The following is a 23123-nucleotide window of genomic DNA, read 5'->3' on the forward strand; positions in this document are numbered from 1 at the left end:
ATTTTATTGTTTATTAGTATGGTTTTATTTTATTGTTTATTAGTATGGTTTTATTTTATTGTCTTTACCGTTTTTTGGTATATTTGTAGATTTACACCTTCTGCTATACTCACCCACCAAAAGAAGAAAAAAAAGATGAGGTTCTGCTTTTTTGAGGTGATTATTTTATTTTGTTATTTTAAAATTTAGAATAAAGGATCAGTTTTGTAAATAAATTTAACATAAAATGATCCCCATTTCTGGGCTATTCTAGTATTTTAAATACGTTAATAATTTGGCTTTACCACAAAGTTACCTAAATTTCAGTGACTGGTTAGAGTTTGTTTAGACAATCGTAATGAATGTTTTTAAAAATATTTTACTGAAAAAGAAATATTTCGAAAATAATTTATTGTAATCTATCTATCTATCTATAAAGTTGAGTTTTTTAAGCCCACTTTTTCGATTTAAAAATTATTACAATGAGCTTCTTAATATACTTAGTCATGTGAATGCAAGCGACTGCATGCAAATTAACTAAGTTTAACTATTCATTTTTATGAAATTATCTAATAAGAACATTAGATAATTGCTTTCATTTCACTATTACACCAAATTCTATTTATGCATAGTTTCTACATTCTGCATAATTGCATATGTGATACTATAAATAGGTCATAGAATATATGTTTATCAAACGACTAAAAACGGAAAATTTGAAATTAACATCAGTTCTAAAAATAGATTCTTTTCACACAGTGGAAATGTTTACACAGAAATAATCAAAAGTCAATTTATGCAAATTGTATGTCAGAATTGTTTATGCGATCACTGCCATATCGCATAAATATCTTTGATACTTGAGTCTGGAAAATTCGGCAGAATTCTTTATATAAACGTCATTATGTTCTTGAGGAGACAGTCTTTAGGACAATAAGAGTCAGTCTGAATCTAGCGTTGTACGCTCGAGGAAGCAGATTGTATGCTCCTGAGAGAGATTGAACCTGCCGGAATGAATTGACAACGAATAGAGAGTTAGCCTCGGCAGATAGATTAGATTGTGGCACACACCAAATCCAGCCGACTTTAATACATGTTAAATGATGAAGTTGTGTTATTTCTCCTTTGATATTTTTTGTTTTACACTTGTGACCTCGCATGCACCCCACCCCGTAAATTCGCCAACGTTAAAGACCACGATGATTACGGTTAAGAAAAGAGAATTGAAAGAGAATATAAAATCCATGGAATGCACAATAATGTGGTTGCGATATGTTGGCAGCGGGGAGTACATGACGTATTACACAGAATTTAAAATGAAAATGTTCTAGCACACAGAAATATTATCTCTCTCTTTCTCTCTCTCTGTCTCTCTCTCTCTCTCTCTCTCTCTCTCTCTATATATATATATATATATATATATATATATATATATATATATATATATATATATATATAAGTGAATTTTTTAGTGTGTGTGCAAAAAGTCTCTACCAAACTCCTCTCTGAATATTTGATCTACAGAGTTGAAACTTGATATATAGAGTATTTGGATCTGTACTTGGTTTTTAACTAGAAAAAATTGCTGCTAAAGGATCAAAATTGAAAACAAAACAGTTGATCTTGTCAAGGTAACTTACTCCTGCTGTTACTTTTGTGCATGTGCAAAATGAAACAACCATAGCTCAAAGTCACTTAATTTTAATCTTTTGTATCCATCTGTTCATAGGTCAGACAGTAACGACACTGGGGAGAGAAATAATAGCTAAGGCTAGTCGATTCTGTCAGATGGTACCCAAGTTATATCTTTTTATAACTTTTGAAATCATTACTATATATTGGATAATAATCAATGGATGTATAAAAAATGGTAAAATTTATTAATTCATTTGATTTTGGCCAGTTTTTCGTTTTGTTGTCTTTACTGCAATATACCTTAATAGATAAAAAAAATAATATCGGCTATGAAAGAATTTAAAATATCTTATGCAAATGAATGCTCTGAAACAATTAATATTGAGTATAAAATTGACTTAATATTTGTAAGAGGAGATAATACAAAAATGGACAATAGCCGAAACGAAATTGCTCCAGTCTAGAAAGTGCAATGGTATCTCCGTTAAGTTTGAAATCGTGAAAATATTCCATTATGAATTGTGAATTACAAAGAGAGCAACATTGTGTGTAACTTTTTTTTTATTGTCGAATAAGATTCATCAGCCTAAATATGAAAACAACACGCTATATATTGTCTGATTGCAGATTTGTAAAGATAGTCTCAGATATGAGAAATTTTAGAGCAATAGAAAGAACCAACTTTATGAGAAGCAGAAAGAGCAATGGATGTAATATATGAACTAAAAGAAAGATTTGATGAGGAAAAAAGTTCAAGAAGTTTCAGACCCATTTTCTCCTCAAGAGCAGAGCCATCCATAAGAAGGTATTTATTTGTCTCCCACGGTGAGAAATTTGACATAAGGGTTGAAAAATGTAATTGAGAAGTCAGCATTTCAGAAAAGGAGTAATCTAATCTTGCAAAAGGTGCCTGAGCAGCCTCGTCGTCATTTTCCGGTAGAGGCGCCTCAGGTTATCAGCAATAAACTAACCCCCTTCTAAAAGAGAGAAGGCAATGCCCAAGAGGGTGGACCTCGTAAAACTGCACAGGATCAGCTTTTACACTGCAATCAACAGGGAAAAGGTCATTACAAAAATGGTTGATTTGGGGCTGAAGGAAAAAAATCCCTGGTGTGGAGAAGAATCTCAGGAAAAAAGGGACACGTCTATGATTGAAAGACACAAGCTATTTGTTTGTGTTTGCATGTTGATATTCATGACAACTTTCGGATATTGCTACCTACCCTGGCGCAAGAAAGTTGTAAGGATGTACCAAAAGCTGTTTCCCCAGTTGAAGCTTTCACGTTTTTCTTTGTCTACTTGCACGGCCGACGTGTTGGTCCATTCAAGTGGGCTGAAGCGTCCGATGATACCGAGTGCTGTTCCTGCCACGCCAAATGCAAGCAAGACAAGTAGCCACATGCTCGGTGTAAATGGTTGCAACACAAATAATATATTGTTCCGTGTGTCGACAATTTGTGGTTTTTTTATGACTATTTTCACACCGTATGTCATGAACGGATGTGACATATCAACATGCAACATTCTGTGTGACGTGAGGATTAAAAGTGCAGCTGCAACATCGGCTTTCTGAAATGAAAAATTTAAAAAAAAAATGGTACTTTTTACTATAGACAACAAATGGTAAAGAAACAAATAAATGTTACCAAAGACAAGATAAGTTACTTTTCTACATACTTGGATGAGTTTATTTTTTGTGTTTTAACTTATTTTAAAGCGTTTATTAATGTGAAACACAAGTAGTATCAGGTTGCTAAGTTAGAAGAGAACAAAGTGGCTGATGTGAGACGATGGTTCTTCATTATTGTAACAAAAATTCATAAGTTGAAATATTGATACCATTGGTTTCATTTGAAATTCAATATTTCAGTTTTCAAATTTCGCTACAATGATTAAGAAGAACGAAGACGATCCTATTTTGGAGTTTCGATAATCACTCAAAACTCGAAAATGAAACAAAATACTGCTAGAAACTCATCTACTGTCACTGTAACTTTTACTGGGTGGATTTGTATCAGTATTTTGTTTCATTTTCAAGTTTTGAGCGATTTTCAAGTCTCCTCAGAAGACTGCTACCTGTCCCCGTTCTGACCCAGTAACTTGACGCTACTTGCGATTCAAGCTTCAAATACGCTTTAAAATAAGTTAAAACACCAAAAATCGTATTCAGGTAGATAGAGGGGTAACTTATCTTGCCTTTGGTAACATTTATTTGTTATTAATCGGTGCAGTTAAAAATAAATAAAAAAGAAAAGAAATAAAACTAAACGAAGTCTTAAACTAGAAAGTAAAAAAAAAAAGAAAGAAAAAACAAATGATTTTTTAGAATAGCTAACAAAGCAAAAAGAAAAAGGAGGAGAAATAAGCCAACACAAAACATTACCAAAGGCAAACTAATTTGGATTTTTTTTTTGTGTGTGTATGGAGGTATTTTAACTTATCTTAAAGTGTGTTTTTTTAATTAAAAATAAAGATAGGGATTGTAATCAGTGAATTTATATGAATAAAATAACATTTTCTGATGTGTTAGAGATATTAAGACGAAGTGTTCATACATAAGAGTGTTTTTAGTGGAAAGGTTCAATAATGAAGGGATTTATGAAGTGAGGATTTTGTGAGAATAGCACGAGGCTGGAAATTACTGATTTTTGTATGATAAGAGTGTCACACGTGGACTTAAAGTCCATATGATTATTTTTTGAAAGAACAATCCATAAATCATATAAGTGGATACGTTTGTGTGCGTTCATATCATAAGAACAGTAGTTCGTATAAGATTGTTTAAATGTTGGTCAAGCTTTATAAAAAATGCTCGTCTCAATTGTGTTAATAGTTCTGAATATGTGCCTCAAGATTATCGCATCCATTACTCGTACTTGTATTTAAAAAAAAAAAAAAAGGAATTAAAAACAATTGAAATCGATTTTTGTTTGCTCTGACCACAAAGCAAATCAGATGTCGAAATCTAAGATCACCGGCTTCTGCCTTATCTAGTCTAACAGAGATAATTGTATCAATTAATTTTCATAATACTGAGTTTGATGATTTTTTTCATCCTATCTGTAAAATAATGATGCTTAGTTGTTATATAATGTGACAAAAACATATTGTTGTTGAACGAATGGTTTATATATATATATATATATATATATATATATATATATATATATATATATATATATATATATATATATATATATATGAGGGCAGAAGCGCGCGTGTTAGTTAACTCGTGTCCAAGCCTGAAGTGAGTTATATTGTCTTTCATACGACAAGGTGTTAAGGATATTTCGTGTATGGAAATAGTCCCATGATATCACTACATCTCCATTACCAGACAGAAAAGAAAATTGTTCAGATATTTGTTAGTACATTTGTTGTATAAATCTTTTTGGCCTATGTATTTCACGGCCATATCTTGTCTTGCGTGTGGATTCTTTTTGGGTTAATTGGTGTGAGATGTTGTTTGTGTTATTGAATCCAGTTTGTGATGATGAGTTGATGTGATGAGTTGATGTGAACCTATTAGGAAATGAAGTTTCTATCCGCTCTTATTTGGACTTTATTTCGTTTTTTGAAGATTCGTCTGGTAATTGAAGAATGTATGATCTTGGTTCTGCATGTACTGTGGATGGTTTCCATTTCCCAGTTTGGTTATCCCGTATTCGTACACATTGTCCAGGGACAAGTGCTGGTAAATCATGAACTGTTTCGTCATGATACATTTACTGCATGTCCTGTCTATGTTCTAGTTGTTCATAGATTTGGTCAGAGTCGGAAAGCTTGGGTTTGGAACTTTTGCAATCATGTTTGATTTCATAATGTGGTTGCTATTTACAATGCCTCCCCACGGGACAGAGTTAGACACCAGGGTCATTTTTTAATGTGGAGAAAAGGAACAAAAATAAAAATTGTCTCAGTCGTGAAGGATTTCTCCTCCACTGACAGAGAACAAGAAATTGAAGTGCAGCATCTGAAGAACAGATACTACACTTTGATCTTGCCCCCCCTCCGAACGCCAAAATGTGGTTGTTTTAAAATTTAGCTGAACTTTTGTGCCTCTTGTCAGTAGCTGAGAAACGTGAAAACTAAATTGTCAAACGATATCAAAGATACCAATAAGTAAAAATAATTTCTATCACTAGTCTGAGATTTTATTGCCTGATATTTCTCTTATGCAGACACATAAACTAAAACCAAAACAGAAATGTCCGCCAAAAAGTGTTTTTGCATAAAGGTGCTAAAAAGTTGGGAATTCATTAATTCCATTAATGACCACTTTATTTGAAACCAACACTTTGAAATTGTTAGAAGTTTTTTTTTTCACACTTTTTTTACCATCCCTTGGAAGGTTTGTGAATGCTGGCTAGGAGACCCCCCCCCCGTACACACACACACACACACACACACACACACACACACACACACACACACACACACACACATAACCACTTCATCCTTTCTTTCTAATTTTTTTTCATAGTTAAAAAAATGAAATGAGTGTCATCAAATGTTATCAAATGTCTTATTAAAAACTTTAAAAATACAGGATTTAGACCACTTCTCCATCCCACCCCCTTAGCTACGCCACTGCAAGAAAGTTTCTGAAGTTTTTAACTTTCAAACTTAGATTAACATATCTCAGCTCAAACAAAAACTTATTGATCAAAATAGGTACCATCAGAATCAACACTTATGCCAACGCAAAACAAGTGTATTTATGCCAGTAATGTAAATATCTTGCATTCTGGAAGTGATAAAGTCGCTGAAGGCGTTTAGGTTTCTGAAGCATTTCTCATGCAGAAAGTTGTTGACATGCTTGAAAAAGTGGTAGTCGGTAGGTGAGATGTCTGGAGAGTTTGACGATTGAGACAGAGTTTCATAGCCCAATTCGTTCAATTTCTACAGGGTCAGTTTAGCAATGTGCGGTGGGGCATTGTCATGGAGGAGAATTAGGCCTTTTCTGTTTACTAATGCTGGGTGTTGTTATCGAAGTTTCTGATGCATTTCATCCATTTGTTGACAGTACTTCTCCTCTGTAATGGTTTCGCCAGCATTCAACAAACTGTAATGGATGAGACCTGTCACAGACCACCAACCAATCAGCATGACCTTCTTTTGGTGCAACTCTGGCTTCGGGAAATGTCATGGAACTTCGTTAGCATATAACCACTGTGTTGAACAAAGAAACCCACTTTTCATTGCAAGTCACAACCCGGTCGTTCTTGTTGCATAAAAAAGGGAAGATGATCCTTCATAACAGCATTGCTCTTGGTTGTAGTTCATTTCATGAGACACCAATTTATCAAGTTTTTTTGTCTCTCCAATCTCTCTCAAGTGGTTGGAAATCGTCGTATACATTACATCTAATTCAGAAGCGAGTTCTCGAACAGTTGTGCATGGATTGGCTTCAACTAAGGCTCTTAATTGATCGTTGTCAACATCCAATGGCAAACCACTACGCTCATCATCTTCAAGACTCTTGTCACCGCCACAAAATTTCTTAAACCACCATTGTGCTTTGCATTCAGTAGTGATTCCTGGACGAAATGCTTCGTTGACATCGCAAGTTGTTTCAGTAGCTTTTCAGCCTAGCTTGAATTGCAATGAGAAAATTGTGCGAATTTGCTTTATTTTCCATCTTGTATTCAACATTCTGAAAAGAAGACATGCTTGTTTTAAAACGATCGTAGTTTAAACGATTAGATAAAGATACTCTTTAAACTGATATATAAAGTAAAGGTATTATAACGAAAACTTATTTGAAAATACATCATTTGAAATCAAAATTAAAAATTCCTCAAGAATCTTCCGTCAGTCTAATATATATATATATATATATATATATATATATATATATATATATATATATAATGATAATTAGTAATAAATAGTGACCCTTACAGCTAGAAATAAACTAGGTTTAAGGTTCTTAAAATTCGTACTAAAACTGGGCCCATGGTACAATGATTAAAGTACTTAGAAAAATCAATTATAAAAGTGATATTCTCAGTGTGGACGACCGAACAATACAATTGCAAATTACTTAGGACCTCTATCCAGTTATGGCTAACAGAACAAGAGCATGCTACCCTATAAAGTAAATAAAGGTTTCTGTTCGAAATTCCATCTGAGTTCCGAGTTTGACAAAAACATTCCTGAGTTCGACAAGATGAACCTAATGGAGGTTACATCAACTGAAACGTTGTAAAAATGACATTATCATTGTTCTGATGATATACAGTTATATATGACTTTTATTCATCATAAGAGTAGTAGTTGAGGGGCAAAAATCAGAAGCTCACAGTATTAATGCTGGTGTCCCTCAGGGGTCCATCTTGGGCCCAACTCTTTTCCTGATCTACATTAATGATCTTCCAAATCACATCCTTACATCATTTGTAGACATTTATGCTGATGACACGACCATTTATGGTAGCACATCTAAGACAGCAAATGACCAAGTTCTCTCCGATTCTCTCTCCTCTGATCTTGAGCAGTGGTACAATGGGGAAAGGAGTGGCTGGTTACTTTTAATCCATCTAAAACCAAGTTTCTCTCTTTACATCATCAACATTCTGATCCACATCTGGCATCAATTGAAATGAATGGCTCACATCTTCAGGAGGCCTCAAGTTTTGACAAGCTTCTGGGTTTTAACATTACTCCTGATCTTAAATGGAATACGTACATCAAATCTGTTGCCAAGGCCGCTGGAAAAATGGTCGGATCTTTCTATCGATCCAGTAGATATCTCACTGCTGATGCAATTCTCTATCTATATAAGAGCCAGGTACGTCCAAGGATGGAATACTGTTGCCACATCTGGGCAGGAGCTGCTAGAAAGGACTTGTCCTGTTTTGATAGAGTTCAAAATAGACTTCGTAGCCTCGTAGGAGATGTCCTTTTCTCTATCTTACAGAAAAGATGTTGCGAGTTTGTCTCTGATGTATAGTTATTTTCATGGAAAGTGTTCGATTGAGCTTCAATCTGTGCCCCCCCCTCGCCAAACTTTCACAAGAAACACTCGTCTAGCTGAAAACACTATCAATATTTCCCCCCACTCTTTATCTGTGCCTAAACCTAAACGTAGATTCCATGAACAAAGCTTCTTTCTTAGAACTGCACGCCTGTGGAATTGTCTTCTGTTTTCCTGCTTTCCGGTTGACTACAATATGGTTGTCTTCAAGTCTAACGTAAATAAGTTCTTGATTAGCCATTCCATATAAGTTAACAAATTTACCAAATTTTCATTACTAATGATTACTATATTGTCCAATTTCTACTGTACACTCTTTAACCCTTATCCTTGAGTGGCCTCTTGGCCTTGATAATGTGGTGATGACTGTGTAAAAAGAAAAAAAAATCTTTCATCTTCTATTCTACTCTACTCTCTCTTCTTCTATTCTATCTATATCTATATCTTCCCCACTAACCAACAATCATGAGGTTGTTTGCTCAGAAATCGACAAGGCTAACATGCTTGCCAGTCGGTTTGCCTCAAACTCCACACTGGACCCTTCCAACAACCCCCTGCCTGACTTTCCTTTGCAGACAGACGCCACGCTAGACGATTTAAAAATCACCCCTGCTCAGGTGCATGCTATCATAAAAAACCTTGACACTTCAAAAGCATGTGGACCCGATCTCATCCCAGCTGTGCTATTAAAAAAGTGCTCAGCCGAAGTAGCTCCAGTTCTCTCCAAACTCTACAGCAAATGCCTTAATGAATCTTGCTTTCCGGACTGTTGGAAAACTGCTTCTGTGGTACCAGTATTCAAGAATTCTGCTGAAAGAACTAATTATCGCCCCATTAGCCTCCTCCCACTTTTCGACAAAATATTTGAGACCTTAATTAACCATGCTCTAGTCCATCACCTTACAGATGCTAAACTTCTGACTGACAAACAATATGGATTTAGACAAGCCCGTTCCACAGCAGACATCCTCACTGTAATCTCTGAACGTATATACCATTCACTGGACAAAGCGGGGGAGAGCAGAGCGGTAGCTCTAGATATATCTAAGGCTTTTGACAGGGTGTGGCATGAGGGTCTCCTCAGGAAAATTAGATCATACAGTATCACTGGTAGAATACTTAACATAATTAAATCCTTCTTAGATAAGAGAAAAATCCAGGTTGTCCTCGACGCTCGTACATCTAAACAATATGATATAAATGCGGGAATGCCTCAGGGGTCTATCCTTGGACCTCTATTGTTTCTAATATTCATTAATGATCTCCCTGACAAAATTGCCTCTGAGATGGGTATATATGCTGATGACACCACATTCTATAACAGGCATGATAGGAAAACAAATGAACATATATCTAAAGAAATGGCAAAAACACTAGAGGATGACCTCCAATCTGTAGTGGAATGGGGACAAAAATGGATGGTCACATTCAATGCTGCCAAGACTAAACTGGTTTCCCTCAATAATTACAAGAAACCTTCTCTGCCACCAATAGCAATGGCCAATGACTCTTTATCTGAGAGTACATCTTTCAAACTGCTTGGCCTAACGTTCACAGGAAACATAAGTTGGAACAATTACATTGAAAGCGTGGCCAGGGCCGCTGCAAAGAAGGTGGGCTCTCTCTACCGTGCTAGAAATTACTAACACCTGAAAGTACCCTGTACCTCTATAAGGCCACCATTCGCCCATGTATGGAGTATTGCTGTCACATTTGGGCTGGTGCATCTGCTACTAGTCTCTCGCTCCTAGACAAGGTTCAAAAGAGAATCGCAAATCTGATAGGCCCTGAACTGGCATCTAAGCTTCAGCCTCTGTCCCATCGACGTGATGTTGCATCCCTCTGCCTGTTCTACAAGTATTTTAATGGTGAATGCTCTGATGAACTGCAATCACTTGTGCCCCCACGACGTAGACATCCTCGACAAACCCGACAGGCAGCTAAATCCCACCCCCACATAGTAGAGATCACTAGATGTAAAAGATCTGTCTACTCCAGTAGTTTCTTCCCCAGAACCGCTAAACTCTGGAATTCCATTCCAGGCCACTGCTTCCTCAACTGTACTGACATGCAGAAGTTCAAGTGTAACATGACCCGACATCTTACTGCCCAAATCCCAACATAGTACCCAGTAGTTGTTGTCTCTGATAGTACACCAAAGTGGCAATGTGCCTTGTTTTGAGTGAAAATGTAATTAAAAAAAAAATCTATCTATCTATCTATCTATTATTATTATTATTATTATTATTATTATTATGTACTGGCATTTCAGCCCGGCGTTGCTCGGGTGTTTGGATGTGTCTGTTGAGCAAAAAAAAAAGTGGTAGTAGTAAGGCAAGCTCGAACCCGTACTGCGAAGGAGGAAAAGAACGGGAAAAACCTGACGTCTATGCTGTTACGACCACCGCCAAACTGGAAGTGACATTTTTTTAAATTAAGGCTAGACAATCTAAAGGAGAGGATGACTTTCAAAAATATCGGCGAAAAAAGCGACCCCCCCCCCTGTAGAAAAGTTCCCAGTTTAAGGTGAAGATATTAATGTTTTTAGCCAATTTTTCGATATTTGTCGTCTAAAAGGTCGACTTCAAAACGACATTGATCTTGGTAAAATCCATTGCCTCTGTCAAAAGTTTTAGGCAGACATGCAAACATACATACATACATATATACAGACATACATACGTACATTTATATATTGGTAACTAAAAATTTTCGACCCAAACCGATGAAAAAGCTTGCACTATCTCTGAATACCCTTTATGTAAAATTTCAAATATTTAGACCAGAAATTGTCTGAGTAATTTGGTAGAGACCGCAGAGGGCATTTTTTTTTTTAAATTTGCCCTCTATTATGACTCCATAACATTTATAGTTTGGGGCTCAAATTAAGTTATTAAGTTAGATCCATGTTTGGAGGTATATGCAGAGCAAAAAAAAAAACCCAAAAAACGGTCAATTTTTTTAAACTTTGACCTCTATTATGACCCCTTAATATTTATTGTTTTGGGCTCAAATCAAGTTATTAAGTTAGATCCATATCCAAGGAACCTATATTTAAAATTTCAAGTGTGTAGACCAAAAATTGTCGGAGGAGTTCGGAAGAGTTCTGAAAGGTCAAATCGTTGAACTTTGACCCCTTAATAGCGAAATTTCTGGCCGAAAACCAATCACATCGATTTTCCCAAATCTCAGTACCCTGTATATCAAATTTAGAGTCTGTAGACTAAAAATTGACAGAGTTATTGCGTAGAGAAATGTACACAGACCCACAGACAGACTGTCAGACAGACACACAGACACATTCACTTTTATAGATATACTAGCATGGGTGCCCGGCATTGCCCTGGTGTTTGTAGGTGTATGCTGAGCAAAAAAAAAAAAAAAGCGGTCAATTTCTTTTTAACTTTGACCCCTATTATGACCCCTTAAAATTTATTGTTTTGGGTTCAAATTAAGTTATTAAGTTAGATCCATGTCCAAGGAACCTATATCTAAAATTTCAAGTGTTTAGACCTAAAATTGTCGGAGGAGTTCGGTAGAGTTCTCAAAGGTCAAATCGTTGAACTTTGATCCCTTAATCGCCAAATTTCTGGCCGAAATCCAGTCACATCGATTTTCCCAAATCTCAGTACCCTGTATATCAAATTTCGAGTCTGTAGACTTAAAATTGACAAAATTATTGCGTATGGAAATGTACACACACACACACACACACACACACACACACACACACACACACACACACACTTTCACTTTTATAGATAGATAGATAGATAGATATAACTTGCTTGCAGAAATTCCCCTCTGGACCAAATTACGATAGGTTTGCAAAGACAGAGGCCACATCCGAATTTATTGCGTCTAGCTCCATCTTATGTAACTTATGAACGCCGTTACAGACACATTTATTAGATATGATAAAATCTTATCTTCTTTCCAAGGAGACAAAGTAACTCATATTTCCCCCCCCTCTGACTGAAAAGTCCTCCCACACTCCTAAACAGGACCGGGTATTTTTACAAACATTATAACTATATTGAGGTGACACCGCTATTAACTGGATTGCACACTCATACCGATTTCTTCCGCCCATAACAGTCCACTTATTGTCACTGGCTGCAACGATGACAGTCTCTTATTCTGGAATATACACAAACATACAAAAAATAAATACCGCACGCAGCCCTATTCCACTTCGGCAGTTCAAGCTCCACATATTGTTAATACATCATTTATTCCATTTAAACTTACACATGCCATCACGGATTGCTATGACTCATTTAATCACTGTAAAGTTACACATGCATTTTTCCATTACTTGCTTTACTGTTATTTACATATTGTTAGAACTTAAATAATTACGTCGCAGCTTTCTATACATCATATCCGGTTTTAGAGTTCTATATTTCCCTCATTTACATTTTTACCAACTAGAAAACATTAAAAAATAATTAGCACAACATACACTTGTATTTTTCGTTTCCTTATATGCCTTTTTATTGCTACTTGAAGATAGGCACCGCCAAAAATGGCAGAAAAATCAAGTTGTTGTTGTTGTTTTTTAAAACGAAATTACATTTATTAAAATCCATTATTTCTGAGTAACTTTTTTTTTCCAGAAAGATAAAACCCTGAATTTTATCTATGATAAAATTCAGGGTTTTATCTTTCGATCGACAATGTTTACGTTTATATTTGATAAAAAGCAAACTATGGAAGACCAAACAGGCCAAAAAAACTTATTTTTCAGTGACGAAAATGTCAATGTATTATTAACGCTGAGGCTGGCCAGTACCAGATGGGTGACCATTTGTATGAGTTTGGTTTTTAATGTGTATGTGTGTGGGGGCCAGGCTCCCCAAAATGGGGGGGGGGATTTAAAGCAGAATTAAAAAAAAAAAATTTCAGCGCGTTTGGTCCACCGTAGTCGAAAGGCGGCAAACGTTTTCAAACGGGATCGAAAAAATGATGCTATTTTTAACACAAAGGGCACAATATTTATCGAATTTTTTTTTTGTATCGATTCTTCAAAGCATGCCCTGTTTAATGATGGTCATGCATTATTCGGCTCGCTAAAAAAAAATTGTTAATTTATTTGTCAAAGATTTTCAAATGGCTTTTTTCGTATAAATATAAAATTTTTGTTTTTATTTTGCTTAACTTAAATTAATTATTTTACTTAACATATTCACCGAATTTCACACTTCAAAACTCAAAAGCGGGATAATTAAACACAATCGAAGTTCTGATATTCAGACGTCAAAATAAGGTATGCAAACAATTTTTTTTTAATCTATAATTCTGTCCCTTACAACAACACAATATGTTGTGTTCAGTTTCAGATGATTATTTTAAGCGTATTTGTACCCCCACAAAACAAGGGGGGATTGTAAGCAATATATATATATATATATATATATATATATATATATATATATATATATATATATATATATATATATATATATATATTTATATATATATATATATATATATATATATATATCGTTTATGAAAAATAAGTACACTGTTATAAAGTTCATTCTTCTCTTAATAATCGCTGAAAATTTCGTATTGATCGGATAATTACCTGATTTTTGGTAGATTTTTAAAAATACGGTTCGTCAAAAAGTACTTACCTGCCCCCCCCCCCAGTTTTGGCGGTGCCTACAAGAGTAGAATTTCATTATTTAGAAATGTTGGCTCACCTGTTTTGCTTCTTTCTTCTTTTTTTCGTTTTTAAAACTTTCGATTTCTGAATAAAACCGTTACATTTGATTTGTTTTTGTTGGTTTCTTATTTTTTATTTACTTCTTTTTTGTATCAAATACAAAACCTTATTTTATTTTTGGGGTGTTTACTTATTGGTGGATACCTTGTTACATTTACAAAATTTCGTCCCAGATTTATTTGCATAATGTCAGGAAATGTTCGCTCATGTGTTTTACTATTTGTGTTTTTCGTTTATAAAACTTTTGATTTACTAGCAGATGTCGCCATTAAAAATGAGTGATAAAAATTTGAATAATTCGACTCACTATCTTTCGAAGCTTATAACTACTTAAAAATGTAATTTTAAAAAAATCGGTTTTGTTTAATAGAGATTTAAACAAAAATCAACGAATTTTAACTTACTCCAAATATAATAAATAAGTATAAATTCCAAAAAATCTATATAAATTACTAATCAATGGCTGCGTCCATTCTTCATTATTAAGAATTTGTCCATATTTATATTTTATATTCCACGTACTTTTTATATAAAAGAATTTTTAAGCAAGCATCCGAAAAGACCGCGATTTTAAAATCTAATAACAGGTGTTCACAGAGCTGAGTTGCCTCCCTTTCTTCCAGTTGACAAATACGGAGGCCTAAAACAGCCATAATTAATTATTTCAAAAATGTAAAAACAACACATTAGATATTTAACGGTAGTAACTATATAAAGAAACAAACATTTGAAGTGGTGATATGTGTCTTATCTCCCCTTTGAATTCCTGACGTGTGTTTACCGTCAACAATCAAATTAGTCAATTATGGGTCATCGTATTTGAAAAATGATCACATTTCACTCATCAAAGTTTACTTTTAAAAATAAAAATAAAAAAAACACTAACAAATTTTCCATTTCTTTTTATTCTCTTAAAGAGTTACATGATTTAAAATATTTTATTTCTTCTTTATGCAAGGGTTGTTTTTTTTTAATATCTAAAAAAAAAAAACAACAACAAAAAACACAATGAAATAGAAAAAATTGATGTAGGCGTCCAATTTTTACAGGACAATATTCTCAAAATGTGAGGTTTCACTTTCAAAAATCAACGTGTTTTTTTTTTAATTTACAGGTAAATTTGCACATAACTATTTTTTTGTTTTTGTTTTAAATTAGATCATTTTATTTATTGATCTTTTATCTTCAATTTGTGATATATAAATCTTAGGTGAGAAAATTAATTATTTTCTTTTTAATAGACATTTCAAAATGGGGAGGGGTAAATTAAAAAAAAATAATAAACGTTTGTCTAGAATATTATATTTGGTTTATTGGAAAGAGCATAAAATTTCACATTAAACCTGAAAATATTTTAAAAATTAAACCAATAGAAAAATTTTGATGGACTTTTAAATTGAAAAATTCAATTCATTTCATTACATAGGAAAAATGGCTGCATGAGCGCGCATGCACGTTGTAAACACTTTTTTTTTTAATAAAAAAAATAATAGAAATATTAATTTAATAGTTTATTTTGGAAGTATATTCATAAAGAAATTAAACAACCCACTTAAAAAAAAGAAGAAGAAATTACGAGTTTTGTATATTTTATTCGCAGTTTTGTGCTAAGGGTGTCAAAAATTTCCCAAAAATTCTGACACACCTACCGTTACACATGTTTTTGATTTCTTTTAATTTTTTTTTTTTTTTTGTATCAAATACAAAACCTTTATTTCTTTTTGGTGTGTTTACTTTGGGGGATTATAGATTGTTACATTTAAACAATTATATCACAGATTTCTTTATATCATATCAGGTTTACCGTCTTATATTTATCTAAATTACATTGTGACCAAATAGAAAACTTTTACTAATACTTAAAAAGACAAAATATATCATCTACATGTACTACTGTATTATTCCAAAAGAAACTGCCTTCAAAAAAAGGATTCCGATTCAAAACGTAAAAACCACAGCCGACGAGCGACGACCCTTCGACGGGAAAAATTATCTCATGGAACTCAAATAGAGGACTCCCTAAAACAGTACGTTAAAACACAAAAACAAACACAAATCAAGAACGAAAATGACGACCAGACCAGCGCCGCTAGCAGCTTTTTGGATGAGTATAAATACAGGTTTTGTTTCAACAAGCGGTCAGTCGCAGCTAGATCGACGCATGGCCAGGTTGGGCCCGTCAGCTACCCAACCCAACTCAGCAGCAGCAGTCGTGTCCACACAGAATGGTTTAAACTACTTCCCCGACAACGGCCGAACCCAGTAGCAGCAGCAGCTACTACTCGCCGTTAACTCACTCGATTCCCAGCAGCCCATTATCTCAAGTCAGCGCGTATTTTCCTGTAGCTACTGGAGACAACCTCGTAGCTGTACCAGTTCAAACATCAGCTGGACTCCAACCCTCAACCTAAGGCCTCCTACCACCATTCAGTTGCTTCTTTGGAAAATAAACCCGAACAGATTTATATTCGTTCACGACAGTACCTACTGCGTTTGTCATATCTTCTTTGCCATTGTTGTTTTTCGTCTTTTTCTTGTCTGTGTCATATTTTAGTTGTAGGGTCGATTGCCACCGACATTCGGCCCCGCAACATTTTTTTAACGGTTTTTACTGTCCAAAATTATTACATAGCTAAATGAATGAATCAGTAAACAAGACGAACATTATTTTTTTTTTATATTTGTTGTTAGCGTCCAAAATTTTCACATAAACGAATCTTGAATGAGAAGAACTTCACTGTTTTAATGTTGATTTTTAGCGTCACAAAATTTTGACATCAATAAATGAACGAACTTCACATTTTTAATGTTGAATTTTTAGCGTCCAAAATTAGTACATTAATTGAACAAATCTTAAAAAAAAAGACGAACCTCACTTTTTAAATGTTTGTTTTTAGCGTCGAATTTATGATATTACTAAATGAACGAATCTTAAATGAGACGAACTTCACTTTTTGAATGTTTATTTTTAGCGTCCAAAATTATGACTAAATGATGACATGAAAATTTTAATGAATCTCTTCCCACTCACATAATGGCATTGGCGGCTCGTGCCTGAGATTATTGGGGGTGCTGCTGCTTCAAAAATTTTACGTATTGTGTTATGTCTCTTAGTTTTGTGCCTTAAACAGTTATCTCCCTTGGCCGGACATTTTTCTCATAGAGTTTCGCCTGAATTGACACCGGCAGATTGATCGGTGTTTTGTCCTCCTACTCAGTTGCATTTCTAGCCGCATGGCTTTGTTTTTCATCTCTCATTATCCTTAGTCGTTTTAAGCCATCTCCAGTAAGAAACATTATATTATTCACTTCTTAAAGACACTTTTTTAATACCTTAATTTTATTTTTTATATTATTTCATTTCAACTACGAACTTTGTTTATTTTCTTTATCCACGTGTTCGGCCTCCTTATTCCTAGCTGTGTTGTTCATTTCCTTACGCTTACGCTTCCCGTTCAGCCCTTTTATAACTTTTCGTTCCTGGACTTTTTCTCTTTGTATTCTGAACAATGTTTTTTGTTTTGTTTTGTTTCTTTCAGTTTTTTCTACCTTCAATAAACCTGTTTATGGAATTTCCTGTCTTCAGTATTTTGATTGCTAGTATGCGTTTATGCTAACTGTTTAAGGATCGTATGTTTTTAAACAAACGCATCCTGGGGACTATATATTGTTCTAATATCGTGTAAAAGAAATTCGAATATATAAGTAAATATTTAATCAAATAATAAACAAACATTCAAATAAATATTCAAATATATAACAAAGACAAATAATCAATCAGAAATGGATAATATGCAAAAACTTTTTTATTAAAAATATTTTTTTAAATTGTGTACACTTTACAGAATAATAAAAATAATATATACATTTATTCCTTTTAAACTTTTCAGATTAAATAAATGTTTTTTTTTTGTTTTGTTTTTTTCAAACAAACGAAAAACATTTTTAAAAATACATTTTATTTACAATTTTTTAATAACTTATTATTTTTATAAAAACAAAAAAGAAAAACTTTGAAATTTACTTACCTCCCCACGAGGGTTAATTTAGGAGTTCACTATTTGAAAATAGCGTTTTATTTAATAACAGTTTTATTTACAAAATTTATTTTTAAAAATGTATTTATAACAAAACGTATTTGTGAATAAAATTTAAATTAAAAGTTTACATTTTTATATAGTGAGCAAACAAACAAAAATATTTAAAGATACAAAATTTTATTTACGAATCTTTTAACAACTTGCTTTTTATATAAAAAGAGCAAACAAACTTGGCTATTTACTGACCTTCCCATGCCGGTAAAGATCGACATAAAGTGGAGATTTATTATGAGAAAAAAGGATGTCATATATAAGCATTATAAAACATCGAATTTAATGTAGCTTTCTCCCCAAAGAAAACAAAAAATTAAAATTGTCTCAGTCCAGAAGGATTTCTAATTACTTTTTTTAATGCGTATTATCTGCCCCATCTACTAACAAATTAAATGTAAAGTTTAAAAATGCATAATTATAAAAACTGTTTCTTTACTTACAAACACATTTTAATTTAAAAAAAGCCTTGTGTAAAAAAAACATTTTTCAAAGTGTCCTATTTGGAGGCAAATAAAGGCTAATTTTTTAATATCTAAAACATACAAGTTAAAAAGATTTCTAACTAAAATGTATTTTTAACATAAAATGTTTCTTCGCTTGTTTGCTTCTAGGAAAAAATATAAACAGTTTTTTTGTTTGTTTTTTATTTTGTAAAGTTTAGTTGTTGCAAAATAAATAGCATTTAAAACTATTTAAAACAAACAAAAAGCCAGGTAGATGGAAAAGTAACTTTTATTTTTATGGTAGGATTTATTTATTGTACATTTGATTTTTACCCTTAGTTGCGTGTTAGCTTCACTGCTAAATACCCGAATACTTAAAAAAAAAAAAAAAAAAAAAAACAGGTTCTGCATATTATATATTTCCGTTTGCTACCGAATACAATCGCAACGCTAAAAGTGTGCGTATTCAACAAAAAAGGTTAATATTTTACGTACAAGAACACGTTATATGCACATTTTTTTATTATTATTATTATTATTATTATTATTATTAATAATAATAATAATAATAATAATAATAATGATAATAATAATAAAATTTGTAAAAAAGCCTCCTTTTTTTTTTCAATAACAAAATGTTATCATATCTATAAGCACAGGCGCACACTTTAAGCAAACACCGAATTTCACGAGCATCTGAGATGCGTAGCTGCGACAAGCGACAGTTCCCCAGCGGTCGTTATCGGCTGTCTAAAGCACGCATGCGCACAAGAGAATTTCATTAAGGAACTGTAACTGTGAATTTCACAGCTCCAAGCAAGGTTTTTTTTTTTTATATGAATTTGGAGATACCGACATTAACCTTAATGATTTTATAATGTACACATAGAAAAAATAAAATAATAATAATAAAAAATATTATTTTTAATTTTATTATTAATATTGTGTAGAAATAACTTGGGGGTGTTGCAGTCCCACAGCTCCATGCACGAGCCGCCACTGCATGATGGGGTGTCTATTCCAATAGCTGTTCTTAATATGAGGATGTTGCCAGTTCATATAGAAACGTTGTTTTTCCTAATATCACGTTGTATTTGGCTTTCAAGCGCACTTGATGCGTATTTTATTTTATTCAAATTAAAACAACGTTTCGATATGAACTCTCATTCTTTGACCTTATTCTCGCGTTGCCTACGCACAGTTCAAGCATTTCAAAATACTACTGCTAGAAACAACGCGCGGCTCTTTACAAACAGACTTCTTTCTCCAAATTTACAACATGACAAGGAAAAAGAAAAGCAAAAAAGAAACAACACGCTGAAGATGGAGTATACCTCTGAAATATATTTGTGATAAATTTCAAACAATTAAAATATTTGTTTATTTTCCTAATATTACGTTGTATTTGGATTTCAAGCGCACTTGATGCGTATTTTATTTTATTCAAATTAAAACGTTTCTATATGAACTCTCATTCTTTGACGATATATATATATATCATCAAATACTTCTGCATGCAAAATCCGATCCAGCATTTTGCTAATTATTACCCTCTGATGAGAAGGAGAGTATTTCTTCGAAACTCCGCGGATTAAGAACTATCCATTTATCTAGTGTTTCCTTTTCAGATTAAATATGTTTTTAATTCATTTCAAAATGTTTTTTAACATATTTTATTAACTGTTTGCTCATATATATATACATACATATATATATATATATATATATATATATATATATATTATTACAAATTTTATTTACGAATGCAAACAGAAATAATAACAACACATTCATGAGTTACAACTGAACATAAAAACACGTGTGCCCTGGATTCGGTACATCTTGCTTAAATAGAAAGTATGGGGAGACTCTTTGAAAAACCCGGAAATTTACAGTAGACGAACGAACAGCGTATGAAATGACGAAGACATGACACACAATGGTAACTTTCAAAGTTAAATTTTATTACAAAACAATAAACTGTGGTAGGGAGGATGGGATGAAATTAAATAAAAATAAAAATAAAACAAATTATAAAGATGGGGAAGGGATATCTTGATATACTATCTGCAAATGTTGACGAAAAATGTAACGATACAAAAACACATTAATATCAACAGATACCATGGCAAAAGGAACTCATTGACTCAATACATGAGAGAGAGAGAGAGAGAAAGAGAGAGAGAGAGAGAGAGAGAGATGTTCATAAATACACTTACAGTATTTTATTTTCTTCTTTTTTTCGCTTTTACGGGGAGTTTAACCGCCATTTTGTTCACTTCGGACAACAGTTCGTAACATACGATATTCTTATATAGTATCCATCCAACGTTTTGGTTATTCTTGGAGTATCATGTCTAGTGTATTCATGGAATTAACATTCTGTATTTCGACGACGCCGGCTTGTTCTCCCAGGCATTATCTCTTTTCTTTCGTTGTTGATGGAGGGGGAGGTCTCGACATCGCTTTGTTCTCTGTCGTTTGGTGGAGTGGTGGAAAATATTCCACCTCCACTCGGCGCGACGCCTCGGTGGGATCTGTCTTGTACCAAAAAGTTTTTTTTTCTCCTCTCTCTCTCTCTCTCTCTCTCTCTCTCTCTCTCTCTCTCTCTCTCTCTCTCCCTCTCCTCTTTATACATTTCTTATTCGTCTCTTTTACTTCTTTGTTGCTTAGCAACTAGCAGGGGTCATAAAGTGTGTTTCGTTGACCGGGTCATTTGCCAACCTGCTAGCCTGTGTGCTACACGTCTTTCTCACCTCTCCCTCTTTCTTCTCTTTACTCTCTCTCTCTCTCTCTCTCTCTCTCTCTCTCTCTCTCTCTCTCTCTCGGAAACCATGTCCATTTTGTTTCGGTGATAAAATATAAAAACGACAAAAAAAAAACGATACATTTCTCGTCAGCCTAAGATTAAATATTTAAATTTTCATTTAAATACATAATCCAAATTAAGGATTATGTCACAATATATATATATATATATATATATATATATATATATATATATATATATATATATATATATATATATATATATAAAGAACACCGAACGTAGTGCCATAATTAATTACTGAGGGTTTTTTTTTTTGTAGTTTTAAAAAAACCCTCAGTAATTAATTATGGCAACGTTCGGTGTTCTTTAAAAGTATTATAAAATTATGTACGCATAAAAATCTTTTTATATATATATTGATTTTAAAGAGTAATAATTATAAATTATGAATCAGTTTTAACAGGAAAGATAAATAAAAGTGTACGATCGTTTCGGAAACAATATTCATTTTATTTACAATTGAGAATAATTGTATTTGAATATTCATCTCATCAGCACAAAAAGGGGGGATTTAATACACCAAAATAAAACTAGCATTTTGTAGTAAGAAAGGTGAATGGTCCTCAAAATTTCTAAAACGTAAGAAAGAAGTTGTGAATTTTATGTTGATAATGTGAAGATAGAAGATTAGGAGAAAAAATTGCGATAAAATTAAAATAGAAAAATTAGAAAAATAAATTTCTTTTAATACCTTATTGAGATTCATAAGGAAATTTGTTTTAAGTTGTTCAGTAAATTTTGTGTACATGCTTTCGTGTTTTAGGCTTGAATGGTTGAAATAGTTATTTACAGTTTATTTTAAATTTAAAAATGCTGGTTTACTGGAAAGTTAACCCGTATTACGATCGGACATTAATGTTTAAAATCCATGGGGGATAAATGCAAATATTTTAACAATAAAATAAAAAAAACTTTTAATGATCTACGGGAGCTAAATTTAAATTAGTAGCTAGTATATTTTTAATTATTTTAGGGGTAAATTATTTAGTTATTGTGATGGTAATAGTTACGATAATAAAAAATATAATAATATTAATAATATATAAAAATGATGATAATAATAATAATAATAATGATGATAATAGTGATGATAAAATGATAATAGTAATTATTATAATAATAGTAATAATAGTATTAATATTAGCAAATAAGTAAAATAATAATAATAATAATAATAATAATAATAATAATAATAATAATAATAATAGACAATAATGATGATCAGATCAATAGTTTTATGGCGGTTTAAATCTGAAAAACTTCATCCATCGTTTATGAATGCATCCTGATAATATTTCATCTTTTCGATTAAACATGTTGACTTATTGTCATTGAATTTTTATATACCCAGAGATTTAAATCTACAAAGATTACAGAATTTATCACTGGGTTTATATGTTTTAAAAGATCCTAATATTTTCCATTTTATGTT

General features: G+C 32.9%; 1 protein-coding gene across 1 annotated transcript in view; it reads right to left on the minus strand.

The window, feature by feature from the left end:
- Positions 1-23123, minus strand: part of LOC145255709 (glutamate receptor 1-like) — a 65016-nt gene that overhangs the window by 10368 nt on the left and 31525 nt on the right. The window contains exon 4 of the mRNA XM_080114298.1: positions 2838-3183. Coding sequence (XP_079970424.1) covers positions 2838-3183 — 346 coding nt within the window. The remainder of the gene's footprint in view (positions 1-2837; positions 3184-23123) is intronic.

Source organism: Euprymna scolopes, chromosome 31 (assembly GCF_053919585.1).
Source record: "Euprymna scolopes isolate OS-2025 chromosome 31, ASM5391958v1, whole genome shotgun sequence".
In the NCBI taxonomy this organism is placed as follows: Eukaryota; Metazoa; Mollusca; class Cephalopoda; order Sepiida; family Sepiolidae; genus Euprymna; species Euprymna scolopes.